We start from the raw sequence: 19019 nt of genomic DNA, 5'->3' as shown, positions 1-19019 counted from the left end.
AAATCCCTACCCTGTGCACACGGCCATATGTTTTGTGGTAATCAAGTGAAAACAGGACGTCAACTCAAAGTCGAGTTTTAAATAATTGTAACATGTTAATATATGGAATGATTAATAATTAATCAAAAGGTACGAGATACGATGTTGCGCGTCACGTCGCGTGACGCGTCGTCATGACGTCACCGTGAGGTTCGTGCGGTTTGAGGAAACGGTCACGTGATCGTGACGTTTCCAGGAGACGATATCGGCCGTGGCGGGATCGGCGTTTTCTCCACATGAACATGTGGCGCGTCAAAGAGCTGGTGGACAAGGCGTGAGTGGCTTACGAACACCGTATTTTGTGGACAACTTGTGTCGATGTCGTGCGGACGTTTGTGTGATTGTGAAATAGAATTTTTTTTTTTTTTTTGAAACGAAGCGGGATCTGCACTCTGGTGTTTGCACCACCTCAGTCTCTCCATCTGGTTTGAAGTTCCACATTTGCTTGGGCCTTACAGCGTCACGTCCTGCAAGGTTTGGTAACACTGAGGAACGATTCAGGGTTGTGAGAAAACGAGCTCGTTCCCCGACGACCCCGTCCGTCAACTAAACACCAACGTCGTCGAACAACGACTGAGGTAAACTAATAAAAGGCGCCGTTTCCAACGGCGTCGCGACGTTAGGGACCGTCCTTTGGTAGATCGTCCGTGTTAGTGAGGTGAACTGATTTACCTTGATGGTCAAAGCGCGCACACCTGAACTCCTGTGTTTGTGTAGCGCGGTCCGGCACGTAAACCCGTCACCCGTCGGGGTTCTCGCTCTTCCCTGCTGCTGGTGCGTTTCCCTGCTCTTCCACGAGCCTCGACTTCACTCTACAAGTACGAATGAAATGGGTTTTCACCAATTTCCTCAGCAGTGCACGACGGCTATGTCCGTGTAACTCGACTCGTGGTAGTTGTGTGCGCATTTTGGGCTGTTGGGCATCTTGAGATCTGTTAATTGCTGAGACTGATGTGACCTTTCACCTGTTTGTCCAGCTGTCAATATGCAAGCATCCTTCTCTTCCCACCCACCACTACTACAATAAATATACTTGACTTTCTTCCTCTAAGTTGTGATGTCTTGTCTGTGGTGTAATTCTTCCACTACCCCCCCCTAGTCCTCCACTGTGTCCCCCATCAAGTGATTAGCTAGCTATTGTGTTCAGCCTGTTGCTGCTGGTTGCATCATTTTCTGGGAGTGTAATTGTGCTGCTGATGCAGTGCCCTCCATTACCAGTACGCTGTTGTTCACTTCGCCGACCTCGGAAGGATGACAGGCTGAGTCAACCCCACCTGGTGTTGATTCAACGGTATAAAAAAAACCGGGGGCTCAAACTCAAGACCGTAAAGATCTTAAGCCAGCCACCTTGACCGTTAAGCCCTCTATTACCAGTACACTGGCACTCATTTCACTGACCCTGGAAGGATCTTATATAATTCTTCGTGTGCAGCCTGTGATTGCTGGTTGCCCCATTGGTTGATGCAATGCCCCTATTACCAGTACACTGGTGCTCATGTTTCTGACCTCGGAAAGATGACAGGCTGAGTCAACCCCACCTCGTGTTAATTCAACAGCTGACGGGCTCAAACTCAAGACCCTAAGATTTTAAGCCAGCCACCTTAAACACTAAGCCAATACCAGGTGTCGGGTTTGGTTGTGGGGGGGGGGGCGGTTGTGGTTGCTGTACATTATCGAGGTTTTTTTTTTTGTACACAGTCCATAATTGATTGCAGACAGAAAAATATTCAGGAAAATTGAAAGGGAAAGTTCTGGTGTCTTGTGTAATGCTGGTTTACCTTTACGGTCTGAAGACTGGCACTGCCAGAGAGACGACAAGAGGCTGCAGGTTTGCAAGAACAACTGGGTCAGGAGGATTGCATGAGTGAAGAGAATGGATAAAAGGAGGATTGATGAACTGAGGGAGGAGATTGGTATGCAGATGAGTTTGACAGGTAGATGGGTAAGAAGCCGTCTGAAGTGGGTTTGGCACTTGGTGCTGATGGAGGAAGAGAGAATGGTAATGGGAGCGGATGGGTTGAGCGAGAAAGGTAGGAGGAAAAGCGGTAGACCACAGATGAGATGGGTAGATTGTCTGAGGAGGGATATCAATAAGGTGGGGGTGGTTGGAGAGTAGAGTTGGCTGAGGACAGGGGGAGGTGGAGGAGTATTGTGGTCAAGGCAGAAGATTGCTGCCATTGGACCTCACCCCTTATAAAGGAAAGAGGAGAAGAAGAAGATTGAGGCTCGTGGAAGAGCTGAAGCAGAATGGAAGGGAACAAAATGGAAAGTGTTGAAACATCAACAGTAGAGTGGAAGTGGGAGTGAAATTAAGGGGAGGGGGAGAAGGACACATGAAGGATGATGAAGCTGCATATTAGATGAATAAAACACAGCAAGAGGGGGAAAGTGGAATTAACTAGGAAATGAACAAATTAAAAGAGGTTGGGGAGAGGGGGGAAATCGCAATAACCTGTAAAAAGAGAGTGCTTGGGAACAGTGTCATTTGGGGTAGAAGAGATCATGAGTATGGATTTTGACCTGGGGTAGTGGTGAACACCTGGAGGGAAGAATGGGACTGAACGGACGGGGGAAGTTTGTTCCACAGCCGACAGAAAATAGGAATGAATGAGTGCAGGTGAGCAGTGAGCCTGGATTTTGGGACTTTAACAAAGAGGGTTATTGGTAGATAATGTGTGCCACATAGAAACCTGGGAGGAACAGAGACAAGAGGCGGCAGAGGGTGCAAGACCAGAGAGGTGATGCGAAAGTAACAGGCATAGACACTGCTTCTTCATGGGAGATCCCAATGATTTTGAAGGTCTTGCTTTGCACGACTACAAAAAGGGCAAGATGTGAAGCAGGGGCACCAGCCAAAAGGGGAGGGCAGTACTCCACCAAGCTGTGAATGAAGGTCTTGGAGGTTGTAAAAAGTTCAGATTGGCCAAGGAAAGACCCTGCACGACGAAGGATGCCCAGTCGGCGGTTGGCTTTGGAGGCCAACTTGGATACATGATTTGCTCAAGAAAGATCATGGTCGATGGTGAGGCCCAAACTTATGAGTGACTTTACTTCTTTCAATGGTTTGTTTATGAAATAGATAGGAGGGTTCGCCAGATGGTCATTTCAGAGAGACAAGGTGAGTGTGTGGGATTTGTCGCGGTTGAAAGACATATTCCAAGTGTTGCACCAGCTCCTGATGCTATCAATGTCTGCAGAGAGTGAAGAGGCTGCTGTCTGCCTGTCTGTCTGTTTAAAGGAGGAGCGATTATATGCAGTGGGTGGAATCATCAGCAAAGATGTAAGCAGGATTTTCGAGGGAATCAGACAGATCATTGATGAAGATAAACATGAGGGACAACCCTGGTCCTTCCGAACATTATTTTGGGGCACTCCAGCTTTAACAGGGAGAGGAGAAGAGGTGATGCCCTCATTAGCTACACCCTGAATACGAGAGTTGAGGAAGTCAGTAAGCTATGCGTGGAGTTTGAGTTGGTTGCCAAAGGCAGAGAGTTTATAGAGCAAGGTAGGATGCCAGACTGTATCAAATGCTCGATTATACGGCCAGAGAGACGGCTCTGATCTCATGTCTGACATTGAGATTGAGAGTTTGTGGTTGGTGCTGTAGAGAGTGGGTGTGTATAGGTATATTTGTTTTGAGTGAGGGAGGGATGAGGGGTGGGAGGGCGGAGAGTGGAAGTGTGAATATGGCACAGGTATGTTTGTCCTAATAACCTCCTCCTGTGTTGAGAGTCCCTCGTATTATGTAATTTCTGATGTACAATGGGGCAAAGCCAGACCGACACGAGGTGGTCTATTTCTGTCTCCAAGTCATTCATGCCTAAAATGGCATTTGAAAGACGTGCACTCTTCGTTCTGCATTGTTCTGGTATTGAGAATACAGGAGATTCACTCATTGCTTTCTTGCACTCTATTTTTTTTAATTTTGAATTTGTTTTTTTCCTTTAGTTCTTATCTCCAAGTGTGTCAAGGTGAATTTAAGTTTTTATTTGTAGAAAATTAAATGCATTCTTATACCTGAATACAACAATTCTATTTTCATTTCTGACTTGATGCATTTATTTATGGCTTTGTTCATGTCCAGAGATACCTTGGGCTCCCCCCCCCACCCTAACCTTTACCCCAATTAACCCCTTTTCAAAGCACTCAAATCACCTCTTGATTTGCAAGGAAGAGTTCCATTATAAATAATTAAATGAGAGCAATGTAGACTGCTTTTTTTTGTAAACTTCTTGCCCTGGTTAAGACTGTTGCTGTTTTTATAAACAGCAGGTGTGAGGTGTCTGTGGACTGTCCGTATGGTGTTCCACACTTCTGACGATGACATTGAACAGGTTCAAATAGTTGTTCTTTTCTTTATCTCTCATGTTATTACCTGGTTCTCTTACCCTGGTCATCCTGCCCATTACTTCACCTGCCTGCTGACTCAGAGTCCAAAGTTTGCACGCAGTGTTTTGAGTACATTTCCCGTTCCGCATCCTGGCATGTTAACAAGAAGTTAGGATTCCAGGCATTATTACCTTCCTCTTGGGTTAATGATATGACTGTTAACAGGACCATTCTCTTACATTACTTGCAATAGTCTCTGCTCCAGAGTTAACTTTTATTTTGTGCCCCATTTTCGATTTAAGCCTCCGTCGTCACCTTTTGCTTCCCTCCAGTTTCCTGCGACCAAACGTAGCATCGCTTCAATTCTCTTTTGTACCTGACGTGCCAACTCTTCCTTGTTTCAGCCACAATCGCCCACATACTTTTATGGACATGTCACAAGTTCATAACACTTAAATTGTATTATGCTCAGCTTCTCACCCCTCTTTTCTCTCACTCCATTTGGACTGTTACCTGACGCGTTTCATTACGGTCACACCAATGTAAAGGTAGTATTAATGAGGATGTGGGTTAAGTGAAAATAATGCCTTTTGTGATACTTTGCAGGACGAACGTAGTTATGAATTATTCTGAAATGGAGGCAAAGGTGCGAGAAGCGACGAGCGAGGAACCATGGGGACCATCGGGGCAGCTTATGAGTGAGATAGCAAAGTGCGTAAGTTTGTATATCAGCAAATCATTTTTCTTTAACTTGCTTGTTGACCATTTTGATTTATTATGCCTTGTGGTGATGATTTGTTAATCCATGATTAAACAAAAGCCGTTCTCATTGACCAATTGCAGAGGGCATCACAACCCTATCGATGAAACGAGGATGATAAAACATCTGGATGCTTCCTGGTTGCCCAAGTGAAATGACCAAGCTGAACATTATAATGGTGGTGCCAGTGCTGTGCAGGTGTATTAACTGATGTAATATTGTGGTCTATCATCAAGACTAATAGTCTTTAATACAAAATCTGATCATTGCAAATTAAACTCGAAGGGCATTCAGTCGGGAGCATACTTCCGCCAGGCTGATTAGTTTACGTTTTGTATCCCACTGATAAGCTGGATCTGGATTTGGACCCGAACTTAAATTGAATTGGCTTGTTCTTGTCACCTAACCAAATCATCCACTGAGTTTCGTCCAAATCCGTCCACAAGTTTTTGAGATATCCTGCTATATGTCATTTTAGTCCTATCGCTCAATGGTGAAGAATCACTTTAAAAATTCTCGGATCTGGTTCCGGATTTGGATCTTCACCAAAATCGGATCAATTATTCCTTGTTACACGCCCAACCTGCAGGCCAAGTTTTGTTCAAATCCATCCATAACTTTTTGAAATATTTTGTTCACAAACAGACAGGGGTGAAAACATAACCATTTGCATGGGTGAATTTCTGCACAACCATTTAGTGATTTTAGGAGGAGATAGCATGATGGATGGATGGATGGATGGATGGATGGGGCAGAAGATGACTATCCCCCCCCCCGCCCCTGTTTTTTTTTTCGGTTTTTTTTTTCTTTTCAAAAAACGTGGGGATAATTATATATATTGTTGTGGTTGACCAAATTCGCAAACCACCATTCAGGTCCCTTAGGTGCGATATCTCGGTAAGTATATGTGTAGTTAGGCCCAAACCCGTTGTCTAGAGGGAATAAATGTCATTCATGAGGGCTGCGACTCTTCAGGATAGCCGTTTTTCTTTTACTATCTTTATTTTGGACCAGCCGCCATTATTACAACCACCAACCACGTCTCAACAGCCATCACAACAACAACCACCAACCACAACGCCACTTCACAACAACAACCACCAACCACAACGCCACTTCACAACAACAACCACCAGCCACAACGCCGCTTCACCACAACCGCCACGACCTTTACCGTCACAACTCGCCACCATCGCATCACCGTCATCTCGCGCCACTCGTGGGCACCGATGCTGGACTCGTGCGGGGCGCGCACCGAGCAGCCTGTTCAAAAACATCACGGATTTTCCGCAGAAAAACGGATCAAAAACGACTCGCCCACTTTTGTTCCGTCCAATCGGTGAGCGAGGGGCGATTTGGCCCCGCCTCCAGGGCGTTGGAGGGCGGTCGCTATATGCAAATTCATGGATCAAAAAGCATTCACGCCCACTTTTCCTCGGGCCAATGGGGAGCGAGGTGAAAGGTCGGAGGCATTTGGTCAAAGATGAAAGAGCGAAGCCACGGGGCTTATAAAAACGACTGCGTTCGTCAGACGAGTGCAGTTGGAAGTGGAGGGAGTTGAGTTTTGGAGTTCGGAGAAGCAGTTCGCAGTTGGCAGTTTGCAGTTGGGAGTTCGTGGAGTCGGAGTGAAGAGGACGGAGCTGTGGAGAGGCGGCGGCGGCGAAGGCGGTTGAGGGGGTGCTCGCGTCGGATTCGGGGAACTGCGGAAGGAGAGGCCGGCGGCGCGACCGAGGTCGTGGTGGAGACGCTCGTCGCGGGACCCAAGATTTTGTGAAATCCTCCTTTCCCCGAGCATCAGCAACCCCCTCCTGTTTCCCCCCGCGCTGAGATAGTGCGACAAAAGGGGGCCCCCTTCCCACCCCCTACCAGACACTGTCCGCGAGGCCCGCGGAGTTGAGGCACCACCGCCGCTCCGCGTCTCATCATCGGACGGGTAGGCCCGACACGGTCTCGGCCCCAGGCCCGCCTACCCCCTCATCCTGGAGGGTGGTTCTCTTTTCTTTTGCTTTGGGAATATGTGTTGTCGGCGCCGTCTGTGAAGTAAAATTGTATAAGTGTTGCCGAGTGCCCGGTAGTCGGATAGATCTGCATTGTTGCATTTGCTTTTTGTCTTCTTCTTTTACATGTGCTTTTGGTGGAATTGTATATGTGTGCTTTCCGTTCATCGCGAAATAAATGTGCTTATTGTTGAACTGTTTTCCCGCTTCGCTTCGTCATTTCTTTCATTGAATCCCCATCTTGCTTCACGTAAAGGGTTGGTCGTGGGCTAAGACGCCCGATAATTAATCGAACCGTCGAGGCCGACGAATAACACCGCTCCGTTATCCCGATAGTACGGAACGGGTCGCTTAAGTGGCCCGTGTCCGAAGTCGACCTGCGGCGAGGTGCGATCGCCCGGTCTACCCTCCGTGTGGGTACTTAGGTAGGTCGAATTTGGCGAGCAACCCTATCCCACGCGGGGGCCGATTGGCTCGATCGCGGTGAGACCGAAAGGTCCACCCGTGACTGGTTCCCGGCGTTAGTCCGAGAGGGTCACGACTGGATTGTCCGTCCGGTGGGCGACGTGCCGCGATTCGAGTTACGTGGCCGTTCGCACGCCGGCGGGCGCGAATCCGCAACAATATTTATTATTCAGGTTTCGGGCATAGACCAAGCATGTGAGTATTGCGATGATTTCTTCTGTCTGTCTGTTTGCTTCTGTCTACTGTTTTTGTACATAAAATCATAAACCAACCATGACTTCCAAGAAGAGAAACCGAATGACACGAGTCACCATCTCCCTTGAGTGCGTTCTAGTTTTGCACTACTCTAAGGCTTGGAGTGGAACCTGTACACAAATCGCATAGAGGGCAAACACTCGAGAAGATGTCATTGCACTTAACTGCATTAATTAAACTGACATCTGAAGACGATGGACAAGCACCTATGGCATATGGGATTTGAACCTGTGTTGCACACATCATTAGCCAGGAGTTCGGAGTGGAATGCTTGCAAGCCAATCATATTTTACTTCATGAAAATCCATGATGAAAACTTAATTTTAAGGAATGTCTGCCATAAAGACAGTCAAATTTTGAAATGGTTTGTCTTCTTTTTTTTATAATACTTTCTCAATTACATTTATCGTCTTTGTCTTCTTACTCTTCCAGGGCCACGTTCAAGTTTGAACAGTTTCCTGAGGTAATGAATATGCTTTGGTCCCGAATGCTCAAAGACAACAAGAAAAGTTGGAGACGTGTGTACAAGGTTTGAATCACCTGCATTATTCTCACTAACACAGTGGTGTTCTTTGGGTGTAGATTCATGTTGAGAATATCCTACACCATAGACTTTTAGTACTGATTATGCTTCATTTAATTCAATTAACTAGAAATACCTGTTCCCTCCCTCCCTACGGGAACGTCAAGGGGGTAGGGAGGGATGGACAACTTTAAATTTGAGGTGGCCAACCCAACTTACTTAATTTGAGGTGAAGCTTGGTGTTGGCTTAACGGTTTTGGTGGTTGGCTTAAGATCTCGCGGTCTTGAGTTTGAGCCCATGTCTCACCGTTTAAATAACACCAGGTGAGCTGACTCAGCCTGTTATCCTTCTGAGGTTGGCAAAATGAGTATCAGCTTACTGGGGCAATAAGCCATTTGAGTGTCCTGCTTTGGAGTGGTGACCTGTCCAAGACTGTACTCCTTAGCCAAATGAAACTGCCTTGGCATTCAATGCGCTTCACTGCGTGAAAGGAATGATTGTTATGGTTCTCCAAACTTAATAGAATGTTCATGTACACCCCAAGTACAACCACCAAGTTTCAATGCATCTCTTCCCACAAACAATCAGAAGTGTATGTTTCAATGCACCCCCCCCACCCCCCCTTTCCCAATCTATGGTGACTGTAGTTTCATTATACTATATACAAATGACCGTTTTTACAGCCATTTTTCCCTGCTATGCAGGGGTTAGGCTTTTTCTTGAGGCAATGTTTTATGGCCGGATGCCCTTCCTGACGTCAACCCTGGTCGCCTATTACGACACACAGGGACATGGTATACCTATTCTAACCGGGGCATACACCGGGACCAGTACACTGGTACTCACTTCGCCGACCTCAGATGGATGACAGGCTGAGTCAATCCCCTGGTGTTAATTCAGCAGCCAACGGGGCTTGAACTCAGGACCCTGGGATCCCAAGCCGCCACCCTAACCACTTAGCCAACACCAGGCTATAGTTTCATTATACTATAACATGGATAATTGACATAATTTGAGTTGTGATGAAAAAATTATTTTTGTGGTAACACCAAGTGTTCAAGTTATTTTGTAGGGTGATGCAGGAGTGCATTAGTAGGTGTAATAATTGACCCACTTAATGATAATTCCCCACTTTAACATCTTCTTATAATGGAGCAAATGTATTGTTACGGCTGTTGAAATTCGCAGAACACCATATAGGTCCTTAGTTCAGTTATTCCGGTAAGTCTGTGTTCAGATAGATTTCCCCACCATTGCCTAATGGTAATTATTCGTGTGATTAGGGCTGTGATCTTGAGATAGTGGTTTTTCTTTTGCTGTCTTTATTTTGGGCCAATCACAACAACCACGATCATCTCAACCGCCAACCACAACACCCACCGCGCCATCATTACTTCCACCACAAAGCGCTACTAACCACGATCACATCGCCAACAACCACGATCATCTCAACCACCAAACACACCAACCACCCCACCGCGTTTCCACCTCAGCACGGTTGTCGGAGGCCTGGCCTTCGTCGAGGGAAAGCAGGTGACCCCCGTTCCCCCCCTCCCCCGAACGAATGACGTCTCCGCGGTGGATTTCACCCTGCGAGGGACAAGGAGAAAAACCAAGACAATTACCGCGGCGGCGAGCGTCCCCGATTTTACGGGAAAACACTTCCTTCTGGAAGGTTCCCGCGTGTGCTGGAAAGAGGGGCGGGGGACGAGGGGCGGGGCGGAACGGCACCTATAAAGGGACGCATGAGGAGCTTTGTCGTGTGGTGGTCCCAGTCAGAAGAGTCGTCTTGGTTGTCGTCGCTCTTGGCGCCGTTGTCCGAGTGATCCGAGTGATCGTAGTAGTCGGTGAGGTGGTGTCAGGATCGTGTGCGCTGAGGGGATTACAGGTGGCTGTCTGGATCGCGCTCTGGTTCGCTGGGTCGTCAAGTCTGAAGAGACGCCAGCAGTGAAGGCTGGGTCTGGAGAACGGAGCCCGAGACTCCACCACACGGTCACGTTTACTTCATTCCTTTTTGGGTGTTTGTGTATGTCTGTTCGTGGCTCCAGTCCGTTAAGTAAAACCCGTTTAAGTGACTGTGCATGTTCATAATAATTATAGAAATCGGCTGTAGGCTTTTGTTTGCTCATACTCTCCTTCTCCCCTTCCCCCATTGCATCTTCCCCATCAATTGCTTGTACATTGCATTGCTTACGTGCTTATGTGTGGAAATAAATGTACTTGTTTAAATGTTTACCCGTTCGTTGCGTCCTTTCCCTAATTGAACTGCCATAATTGAGTTTGGAATATAGCTGGCTTTTTAATAGCCGATAAAGTGAACAGGTCCAACGGGGCTGCGCGATAAATACCCCACTCGGTTATCCCAAAACGAAGCGAGCTGCTTAAGCGGCTCGTTTCCAAGCGGCTCCGTTGAGGTACAATCTCTCGGTAATCTACCTGCGCGATTAATTAGGTAAATCGAAGATTTGGCGATCAGACCCTGTAGCGCAGGTAGAGTACGGACAAGGTTGTGGTGTGATTAAAAACACACCCGTGGCTGGTTTTCGGCGTTGATCCGGAAAGCCGCGACTGGATTGTCCGTTCGGTGGGCGAAGTGGCTGCTATTGGTTAAACGCGGTCGTTCGCCCGCCAGCAGGCGGAAATATACAACACTGGTGTCGAGGTGTGGGGTGCAAACTCTCCCGCCTTCACACCAAACCAAATTAGCGGAACCGGATCAAGGGTGTGCGAGGCGACCCTCTGTTTCCATCAAATTACGAGCGTATAAATTATTCCGATTCGCAAGATGGCATTTCAAGGCGAGCGGGAGCAGGGTGGATTAGGAATGTGTATTAATGTAGAATCCATGGCCCGGGACGGTTCTTCTTATAACTCAACCACTAATTGCAATCAGTGGGGGTGCTCACCCTCATATACTGAGCATGAAATTTGTCGGCAAGTAAACTCAAATTCGCAAAATAGCGGCGTGATCGCACCTCAGTGCAACACGGAGCGGGTTTCTATTAATAGCACAACAAACGACACGATACGAGGCGTGGGCTCCCAGCCACTGTTCAAACCACGTGGTCATGACAGGCGAGGCAAGCAGACATTGGCGAGCTTCGGGCAGAATTGGAGGAAGAATGGAAAACAAAGTTGGAAGAGGAAAAACGGAAACACGATTTGGAATTGAAACATCTGAAGAAAGAGGTAAGATCAGGCAATCAGATAAGGGAGAGCCTGGAACAAGAGAAGAGGAAACTGAACAAAAGAATAGAGGAGCAAATTAGTAATTCCCGGGATAGAAAGAACTTGGAAGAAAAATGGAAAACAAAGTTGGAAGACGGAAAATGGGAACAGAAACGCCAGGGATACTAAAAGAGATTGGAGGAAATGGGGCAGGAAATGGAGCAGAGAAGAAAGATCGACCGATTGAAGGAAACGATGAGAGAGGAAAAATGGAAAAAAAATTCTGAGTTTCAGTAACACCAAAGCAAAGAGAGGGAACTACAAAACGAACTGGAGATGTTATGAGAGGAAAGAACAAGAACGGAGAATGAAATGTTAAGGAACCACACTGTGCAGATCGAACAATTAGAAGCCAAGGCCAGATTAAAGAATGAGATGCAAGGAAGAATAATGAGGGAGACAACAAGATTGGAGAAGGAAGAACATGAGAGACAGTGGGATAGAAAACAAAAAGAACATGAATTTGAGGTTGACCAATTGAAAGAAAAAGCAAGGTTGGAGTACGAGGAGATAGTGAAAGAACAAGGAATAAAACAGGAAAAGGAAATCGACAAAATGAAGGAAACGATGAGATTGAAGAATGAAAAACACGAGGAACAGTGGGGGAGAAAACAAAAACGATATGAATTTGAAATTAACCAGCTCGAGGAGAGAGCAAAGTTGGAATCCACAGAGATGGAAAAACTCCGGAAAGAGAACGAACAACTCAAAAAGCTCAGAGAGGAAGAATGACTCAAAAAGAGCCAGGAAGTGGAACAGCACAACAAGATGGGATGTGTGACATCACCACAGGGAGGAACGTTAGTGGTGCGGAACTTGATAGCCATCACTCGTCGGATGAAGCAACAATAAGGGCAAACCCTGATAAAGGAGACGCAAATAAAAATGGAGATAAGGGAAATAACAGAGACAACGAAGGAAATAGGAGTATTGCCAGAGACACGGGAGATAGACCGAGTCGAGACTGAATTAAATAAAACGAATGAGGAAACAGACGAAGATCCAGGAAGAAACTAATAGACACGAAGAGACAACAGAAATAAAATGTATAGAGATGCGGGAGATAGAAAAAGTAGAGGAGAGATGACACGAAAAAGACGGGGTGAAAGACGAACACACACACATGGAGGTAGTGGAGGACAATGAGAGGGAACTCGGGGAATGTCTCGTGACCCAGTGCAAGCAGCCGGATAGCCTCCTTATGGAATGAGGGGAGGGAATGTGCCCCCTTGAAGCGGATCACGACCAGGTGGGTCCGGTCGTGCCGAACGAGGTTCGGGAGCGAGTGCTGTGGACGGGTGCACGTGGAGCTTGGGGGGTTTGGAGACCCCGGGAGCGCTTGAGGTAGCGCGAATCCCCAGCGTGGTCGGCCCGGTATGTGTGTTTACGAGTGTGGCGAAATGTGTGCTGAAAAGCGCGCATAGCGAGGGTGAAAGGCGTTGTGTGAAAGAGACCGTGTGTGTGTGAATAATATGGTGTGCATGGGTGAAAAGGAGTGCCTTAGTAAAAGGCTATGTGTGAGAGGAGAGACAGCGTGTGTGAGGTCGCTGTATGTGAGGGAGATGACTGTCGGCATGCGGGACCATGCAACCGCATGTCCGATTGTCATGGCGCGGTGTGTGAGCGTCGTGGCACGTGGGAGGGCGTGCGTGAGAGTGCGACGACGACGGTGGACAAAGGCCGAGTAGCGGCCGTAGCTGTTTTGGGGACCGTGCCGGGTTTGCACGGCAGCGCGCGGGGTCCGTGCTGTGCTACGCACGAGGCTGCCACGTGCGCGCCTACGCGAGTGAAATCCGGTCCGGAAATGCACGCGGTGGATGAGCCGATCCCGCGGACGGACAGAAGCTAGGCTGGATGATGAATTTGGAATGGATGGGTTCTCCAGGCTAGCGTGTGTGTAAAGCTCCAACGAGCAGCGCACATGTGCTCGTGTGGGGAACCCCTCGAAACGCGAGGTTTGCTTTGGGATGCGCAGAGTGACGTCGGGCTGCATGGTTGGAATCCAGCAGAGGGAAATCCCTGCCGGATGGTTGCCGTCCGAGGAGGGACGAGGTGTGCGAAACGCGAACAGCTGCCATGACGTCACGGGGAAAGAGCGCAGGTTGCGAGTTGCCGCGCTGGTGGGCGCATGAAAAAAAAGCAAGCCTCGCTTCGGGTGAACAGGATTCCCTGGGCAAGGGGTGGAAGACCCCCCTGTCCAGGGCACAGGATGGAACTACTTAGGGGGATGGGTTAGAGATAGCTAGACCAGCTCCATGGGGCAGGGATAAGTCCTCATGGAGCCCATGGAATGGATTAGTTAGAGGGATTTTAGTTGAGATTTAGGATGGGAAATGATTTTTGAGGTCAGAGACAGACTGTGAATGTGTAGTGGGGACATAGCTTACTATGTAGAGTTAAATGGAGCGTTCTATAGTGTAAGGGATGACGATGGAGCACGAGGTAGTTATGGGATTTAGTCGGAAGAATGGCAGTGTTCAGCGATGGAGTGAAATGAATTGGAAAATGTACTTGAGTGAGTGAGGGCCAGTGGGCCTGAGTGTATGGAGCGAATGTGGTATGCAAGGTGCGATGAGTGATTGGGGGGAGGAGTGATTCCCACCCAAGGGACCCTGGGGTCAGAGTAATGGTAGTTAGTGGGTTAGTCAAATTGACAAAATGGAGGTCGTTTTGCTGTTGGTGGGAACGTAGGCTCGAAACCTGTTTGGAGGGGTGCAGGAGCCCTGTTGACGGCTGGGAGTGTGGCTGCGAACGGTGAGTATCGCTTAGTGGGTACCCCGGGCACCGGGCTAGTCGGCCGCGGTAGGCCAAGGGCCCATGGGGGGGCGGGATAGTGTAGTGGGCACGGGTGGGCCCACATGATGCGGGGCCCGGGGCGCCATTGGCCACGTGGGCAGTGCATTGGGCACGGGCACCCAGGGAGGGGGCTCGGGGTGCCAGCCTGCCACTTGAGCATCGAGGGGGAGTAGCTAGGGAGGGCACTCCCCAGTTTTTAGGGAGCTGGTAGGCTCGGAGACAGTTGCAGGGCCCGGGGGTGCCATCGTTGGAGAATCTGCAGAGGGTAGTTCCTGCCAAGGGAGCCACGCGTCCCAACCACGAGACCGTGCGAGGGCACGAGGGAAAATTTGAGGGCAAGGCCCGAAATTGTGAGGACACCAACACAGGCGATGGGAATCTTGGTAGAACCAGTAGATTAAGCGACAGGCGCTTTTGGAAAGCCCCGGGGTAGTTTAATGTTAATAAATGTTAGGGTAGTTAGGAAGTGTACCCCTCCACACCATCCATCCCTTCGCTCTCGTTGTGGGCCGCTGGACCCACCGTGGTAAAGTAGATCGCTGAGATCTGAGGAGGCCATTCTCAGGCTTAGTTGGGCCTCGACACAGGACACTAGCTCTCCCTTATTCCCCTCCAGGAAGGGAACATAGGGGTTGGGAGTAGGCTAGGACAGGATAGGTTAGCCGGACAGAGACTATAAAGGGGGTTAGGGAGACGATTTATCATATGGGAAATAAAAATAAAATAAAACAAAAAAATAAGTTGGGGCTAAATTGGGTGGATTTTTTGCAAACTAAGGGGGTGGGTATGGACAGAGACAGGCAAAGGCGATAGGTTGGGAGGGAGACAGTAGGGTAGGTCCGAGCCAGCCTTCCGAGTGGCCAGCACCACCGCACTCTCTCCATGAACCTCCAGAACAAGGCCTGTGCCGGCCAGCTTCAGCTGCCGGCCTGTTTTTTGCTACAAGGCCTGTGCCGGCCAGCTTCACCTGCCGGCCTGTTTTTGCTACAAGGCCTGTGCCGGCCAGCTTCACCTGCCGGCCTGTTTTTGCTACAAGGCCTGTGCCGGCCAGCTTCACCTGCCGGCCTGTTTTTGCTACAACGGCCTGTGCCGGCCTTGCCATGCCTTGTCTGCCTGCCTTTGCCTTGACCCCATGCCTACTAGCCCTTGTTTGCATTTGCCCCATTCCATCCATCACCATGTGCGCCAGGATCATCACATAAGTTGCGGGGACTGCCCTGCAGGCAGCCCCGCCGACCATTGTGTTTTCTTGCGTCGGTGTTCATTTTCCATCCATACATCCATTCAGGTGTTGTTTGCATCGGTACCATCCAATGTTCTGCAGGGACTGCCTTGCAGGCAGCCGCACACAGAGACTGCATTGGTGCAGTCCGTGCACCGTTTGTGTTCACTGCGCTCATTTCAAGGGGGAGGCCTAGGACTGCATTGGTGCAGCTGGCCATATTCCCTGTCATCTGCATTTGTTTCATGAGCCAGAGACTGCGTGTGAGCAGCCTGGCTCCCTGCTTGAAGAATGGCCTGTGGGATGGCGCATAGCCGCCAGGTTGGGGTGAGTTGCCTTCAGCAGCTGAAGACATAAAAAGGTTTTGTGACAGACAACGGGGCCTTTTGAACAGGCCCCGAAGACATCTGACCTTCAGCTGCAGGGGCGCTCACCCTCAAAATATCGCTGACATTGCGATGTGCCCTTTTTTCCACAGAGTCCATCAGTCCTGGGCCATGGTTTAGTGTAAAATTTGTAAGTTAAGTTAAGATTGTACATAGTTGCTTCCCCCTGCATGTTTGTCGTAGCGTCGGCAATTTATTTAAGTTGTCTGCATGAGTGGGTTTGTTTAGTTAGTTACTCAGCCCTTAGGATATTTATTTTTGGGACACGGATACACTACATGTCGCACTGAGGGATCCAAAGATAAAATGTACTCGGGGAAACTTACACATGAAGGCACACGAAAATTCGACGACTCGGGACGAGTCTGCAAAAAGGGGAGGGGTAGTGTTACGGATGTGGAAATTCGCAGAACACCATATAGGTCCTTAGTTCAGTTATTCTGGTAAGTCTGTGTTCAGAGAGATTTCCCCACCATTGTCTAATGGGATTATTCATGTGATCAGGGCTGTGATCTTGAGATAGTGGTTTTTTTTTTTTGCTGTCTTTATTTTGGGCCAATCACAACAACCACGATCTCAATCGCCAACCACAACGCCCACCGTGCCATCATTACAACAACCACGATCACCTCGCCAACAACCATGATCACCTCAACCACCAACCACACCAACCACCCCACCGCGTTTCCACCTCAGCACGGTTGTCGGAGGCCTGACCTTCATTGAGGGAAAGCAGGCGACCCCCGTTCCCCCCCTCCCCCAAACGAATGGCGTCTCCGCAGTGGATTTCACCCTGCGAGGGACAAGGAGAAAAACCAAGACAACTACCGCGGCGGCGAGCGTCCCCGATTTGGCGGGAAAACACTTCCTTCTGGAAGGTTCCCGCGTGTGCTGGAAAGAGGGGCGGGGCGGAACGGCGGCTATAAAGGGACGCGTGAGGAGCTTTGCCGTGTGGTGGTCCCAGTCAGAAGAGTCGTCTTGGTTGTCGTCGCTCTTGGCATCGTTGTCCGAGTGGTCCGCGTTGTTCGAGTGATCCGAGTGATCGTAGTAGTCGGCAAGGTGGTGTTAGGATCGTGCGCGCTGAGGGGATTAGAGGTGGCTCTCTGGATCGCGCTCTGGTTCGCTGGGTCGTCGAGTCGGAAGAGACGCCAGCGGTGAAGGCTGGATCTGGAGAACTGAGCCGAAGACTCCACCACACGGTGACGTTTACTTCATTCCTTTTTGGGTGTTTGTGTATGTGTGTTTGTGGCGCCAGTCACCAGTCTGAGACGGCTATTTTACCCTGTTATATTCTCGGTTTTATCCTTGGACAAATGCTTATTCCCCATTTTGTCCTTTCATTACAAGAATGCTGAAACATAAGTCGAGATAAGAGCACCTTACGGTTCCTGTTCTCACAGAGTTTCTTTGAATTACTCAAGGACAATTATAATCATTTTCTGCATACACTGTTCTAATTGTCCCTTTTCACAAGCAGCCAGCGAAGAGTATAGTTTATCCCCAAGCCTGCAAAAAGCATATACTGACTTCTAAAGAGGCAAAGCTAATAGAAAAAGGTACGATTCCCGACATATATATATATATATATATATATATATTTTTATATATATATACACACACACACACACACACACACACACACACACACACACACACACACACACACACACACACACACACACACACACACACACACACACACACACACACACACACACACACACACACACCAGATGCACCTCCTGACTGTTATAGTGAGCATTGCCCTGGATTACGTCTCACACTGTAAAACCTCATAATCCGCACAGAACAACCATCCGTCTGACACCCAGACGATTGTTCCTGCTAATGCAAACCATTCAACCAGAAGACAAGTGATGTGATCGGCAGGAAAATGGAAACATGTGGAGTGCGACGAGCACTCCACCGATCCCCAGTGGACACAGCCCTATATATATATATATATATATATATATATATATATATATATATATATATATATATATATATATATATATATATATATATATATATATATATATATATATATATATATATATATATATATATATATATATATATATATATATATATATTGTTACGAATTTGGGAATTCCATTGCACACAACATTCAGGTTCCTTTAGTCAGCTATGTCGATAAGTGCTTGTTCCCTAGATAGCTCACCTTTCATTGTTTAAATGTTCAGAAATCGATTAGATGCGCTGCAGATCGATTCAATAGTTGGGGAACGAACAATGGAGACATCCCTCCCCCTCTTCTGTGAAGAGGAAGAAGAATCCTGACGTCCCGTGACTCATGATGTCAACAACTCCCTCCCACCCGTGGTTGAGCGGGGGGATGGATCACGAGGGCACGACTCACGCCGGGCGTGGGAGAGAGGGCGGGAGAAGGATAAGAGAAGATCGTCTCTTTGTTCGTGTCAGGGGAGTTGGAGGAGTAAGCTTTTTGCTTCGGCAGAGAGTAGTCGCTCAGCAGACCTTCGGGTCCTGCTTGGCTTGGGTTAGGGTTGAGGCCTTCGGAAGCTTTTTGCTTCTGCAGAGGAATTGTTCAGCAGAGCTTCGGGTCTTGCTTGACTCTGGTTAGGGTCAGAGGCTTTTGAAAGCTTTTTGCTTCAAGCTGCCTTGTTTGTAAGAAAGTTAAGCCGGTTGCTCAGCTCGAGCTGCGAGTGGTGGCTTCTTCTTCTTCTTCTTGGTTCGTGGAGCTCTTTGTTCTCCATTTTGGTTCCCGGCTTGGTGCGACTCATCGACCTTTTCTTGGAGGTGGTTCCTTGGGGGAAGGATCGGCGCATCGACGGGAAGGATCGGCGCCTCATCTCACCAGCACGTGTTGAGAAGCGCGGGAGGATTCGCGGGAGCTCGGGAAGGATCGCAGCTCACGGCGATTGGATCCAGCTCGCTGTCGCTGGAGCCCGGGTCTGAACAACTTGAAGAGCATACGACGTGGAGAGGTTAGAGATAGGCTCTGGGTTTCAGCTCACCTGTCCTCCGAGCTGGAGT

The 19019-nt window shown here is 48.5% G+C and overlaps 1 protein-coding gene across 1 annotated transcript in view; it reads left to right on the top strand.

Moving 5' to 3' along the window:
• The first annotated feature begins 591 nt into the window (after positions 1 to 591).
• LOC147032283 (clathrin interactor 1-like) overlaps positions 592 to 19019 on the top strand; it is a 66792-nt gene continuing 48364 nt past the window's right edge. Inside the window, exons 1-4 of the mRNA XM_085869739.1 lie at positions 592 to 617; positions 757 to 857; positions 4975 to 5079; positions 8278 to 8374. Coding sequence (XP_085725865.1) covers positions 4988 to 5079; positions 8278 to 8374 — 189 coding nt within the window. The 5' untranslated portion in view covers positions 592 to 617; positions 757 to 857; positions 4975 to 4987. The remainder of the gene's footprint in view (positions 618 to 756; positions 858 to 4974; positions 5080 to 8277; positions 8375 to 19019) is intronic.

The sequence above is a fragment of the Eptatretus burgeri genome, chromosome 2 (assembly GCF_056783735.1).
Source record: "Eptatretus burgeri isolate ZD-2024b chromosome 2, Ebu_testis_v1, whole genome shotgun sequence".
In the NCBI taxonomy this organism is placed as follows: domain Eukaryota; kingdom Metazoa; phylum Chordata; class Myxini; order Myxiniformes; family Myxinidae; genus Eptatretus; species Eptatretus burgeri.
Note: the sequence above shows the minus strand (reverse complement) of the source record. Positions and strands in the feature narration are given on the sequence as shown.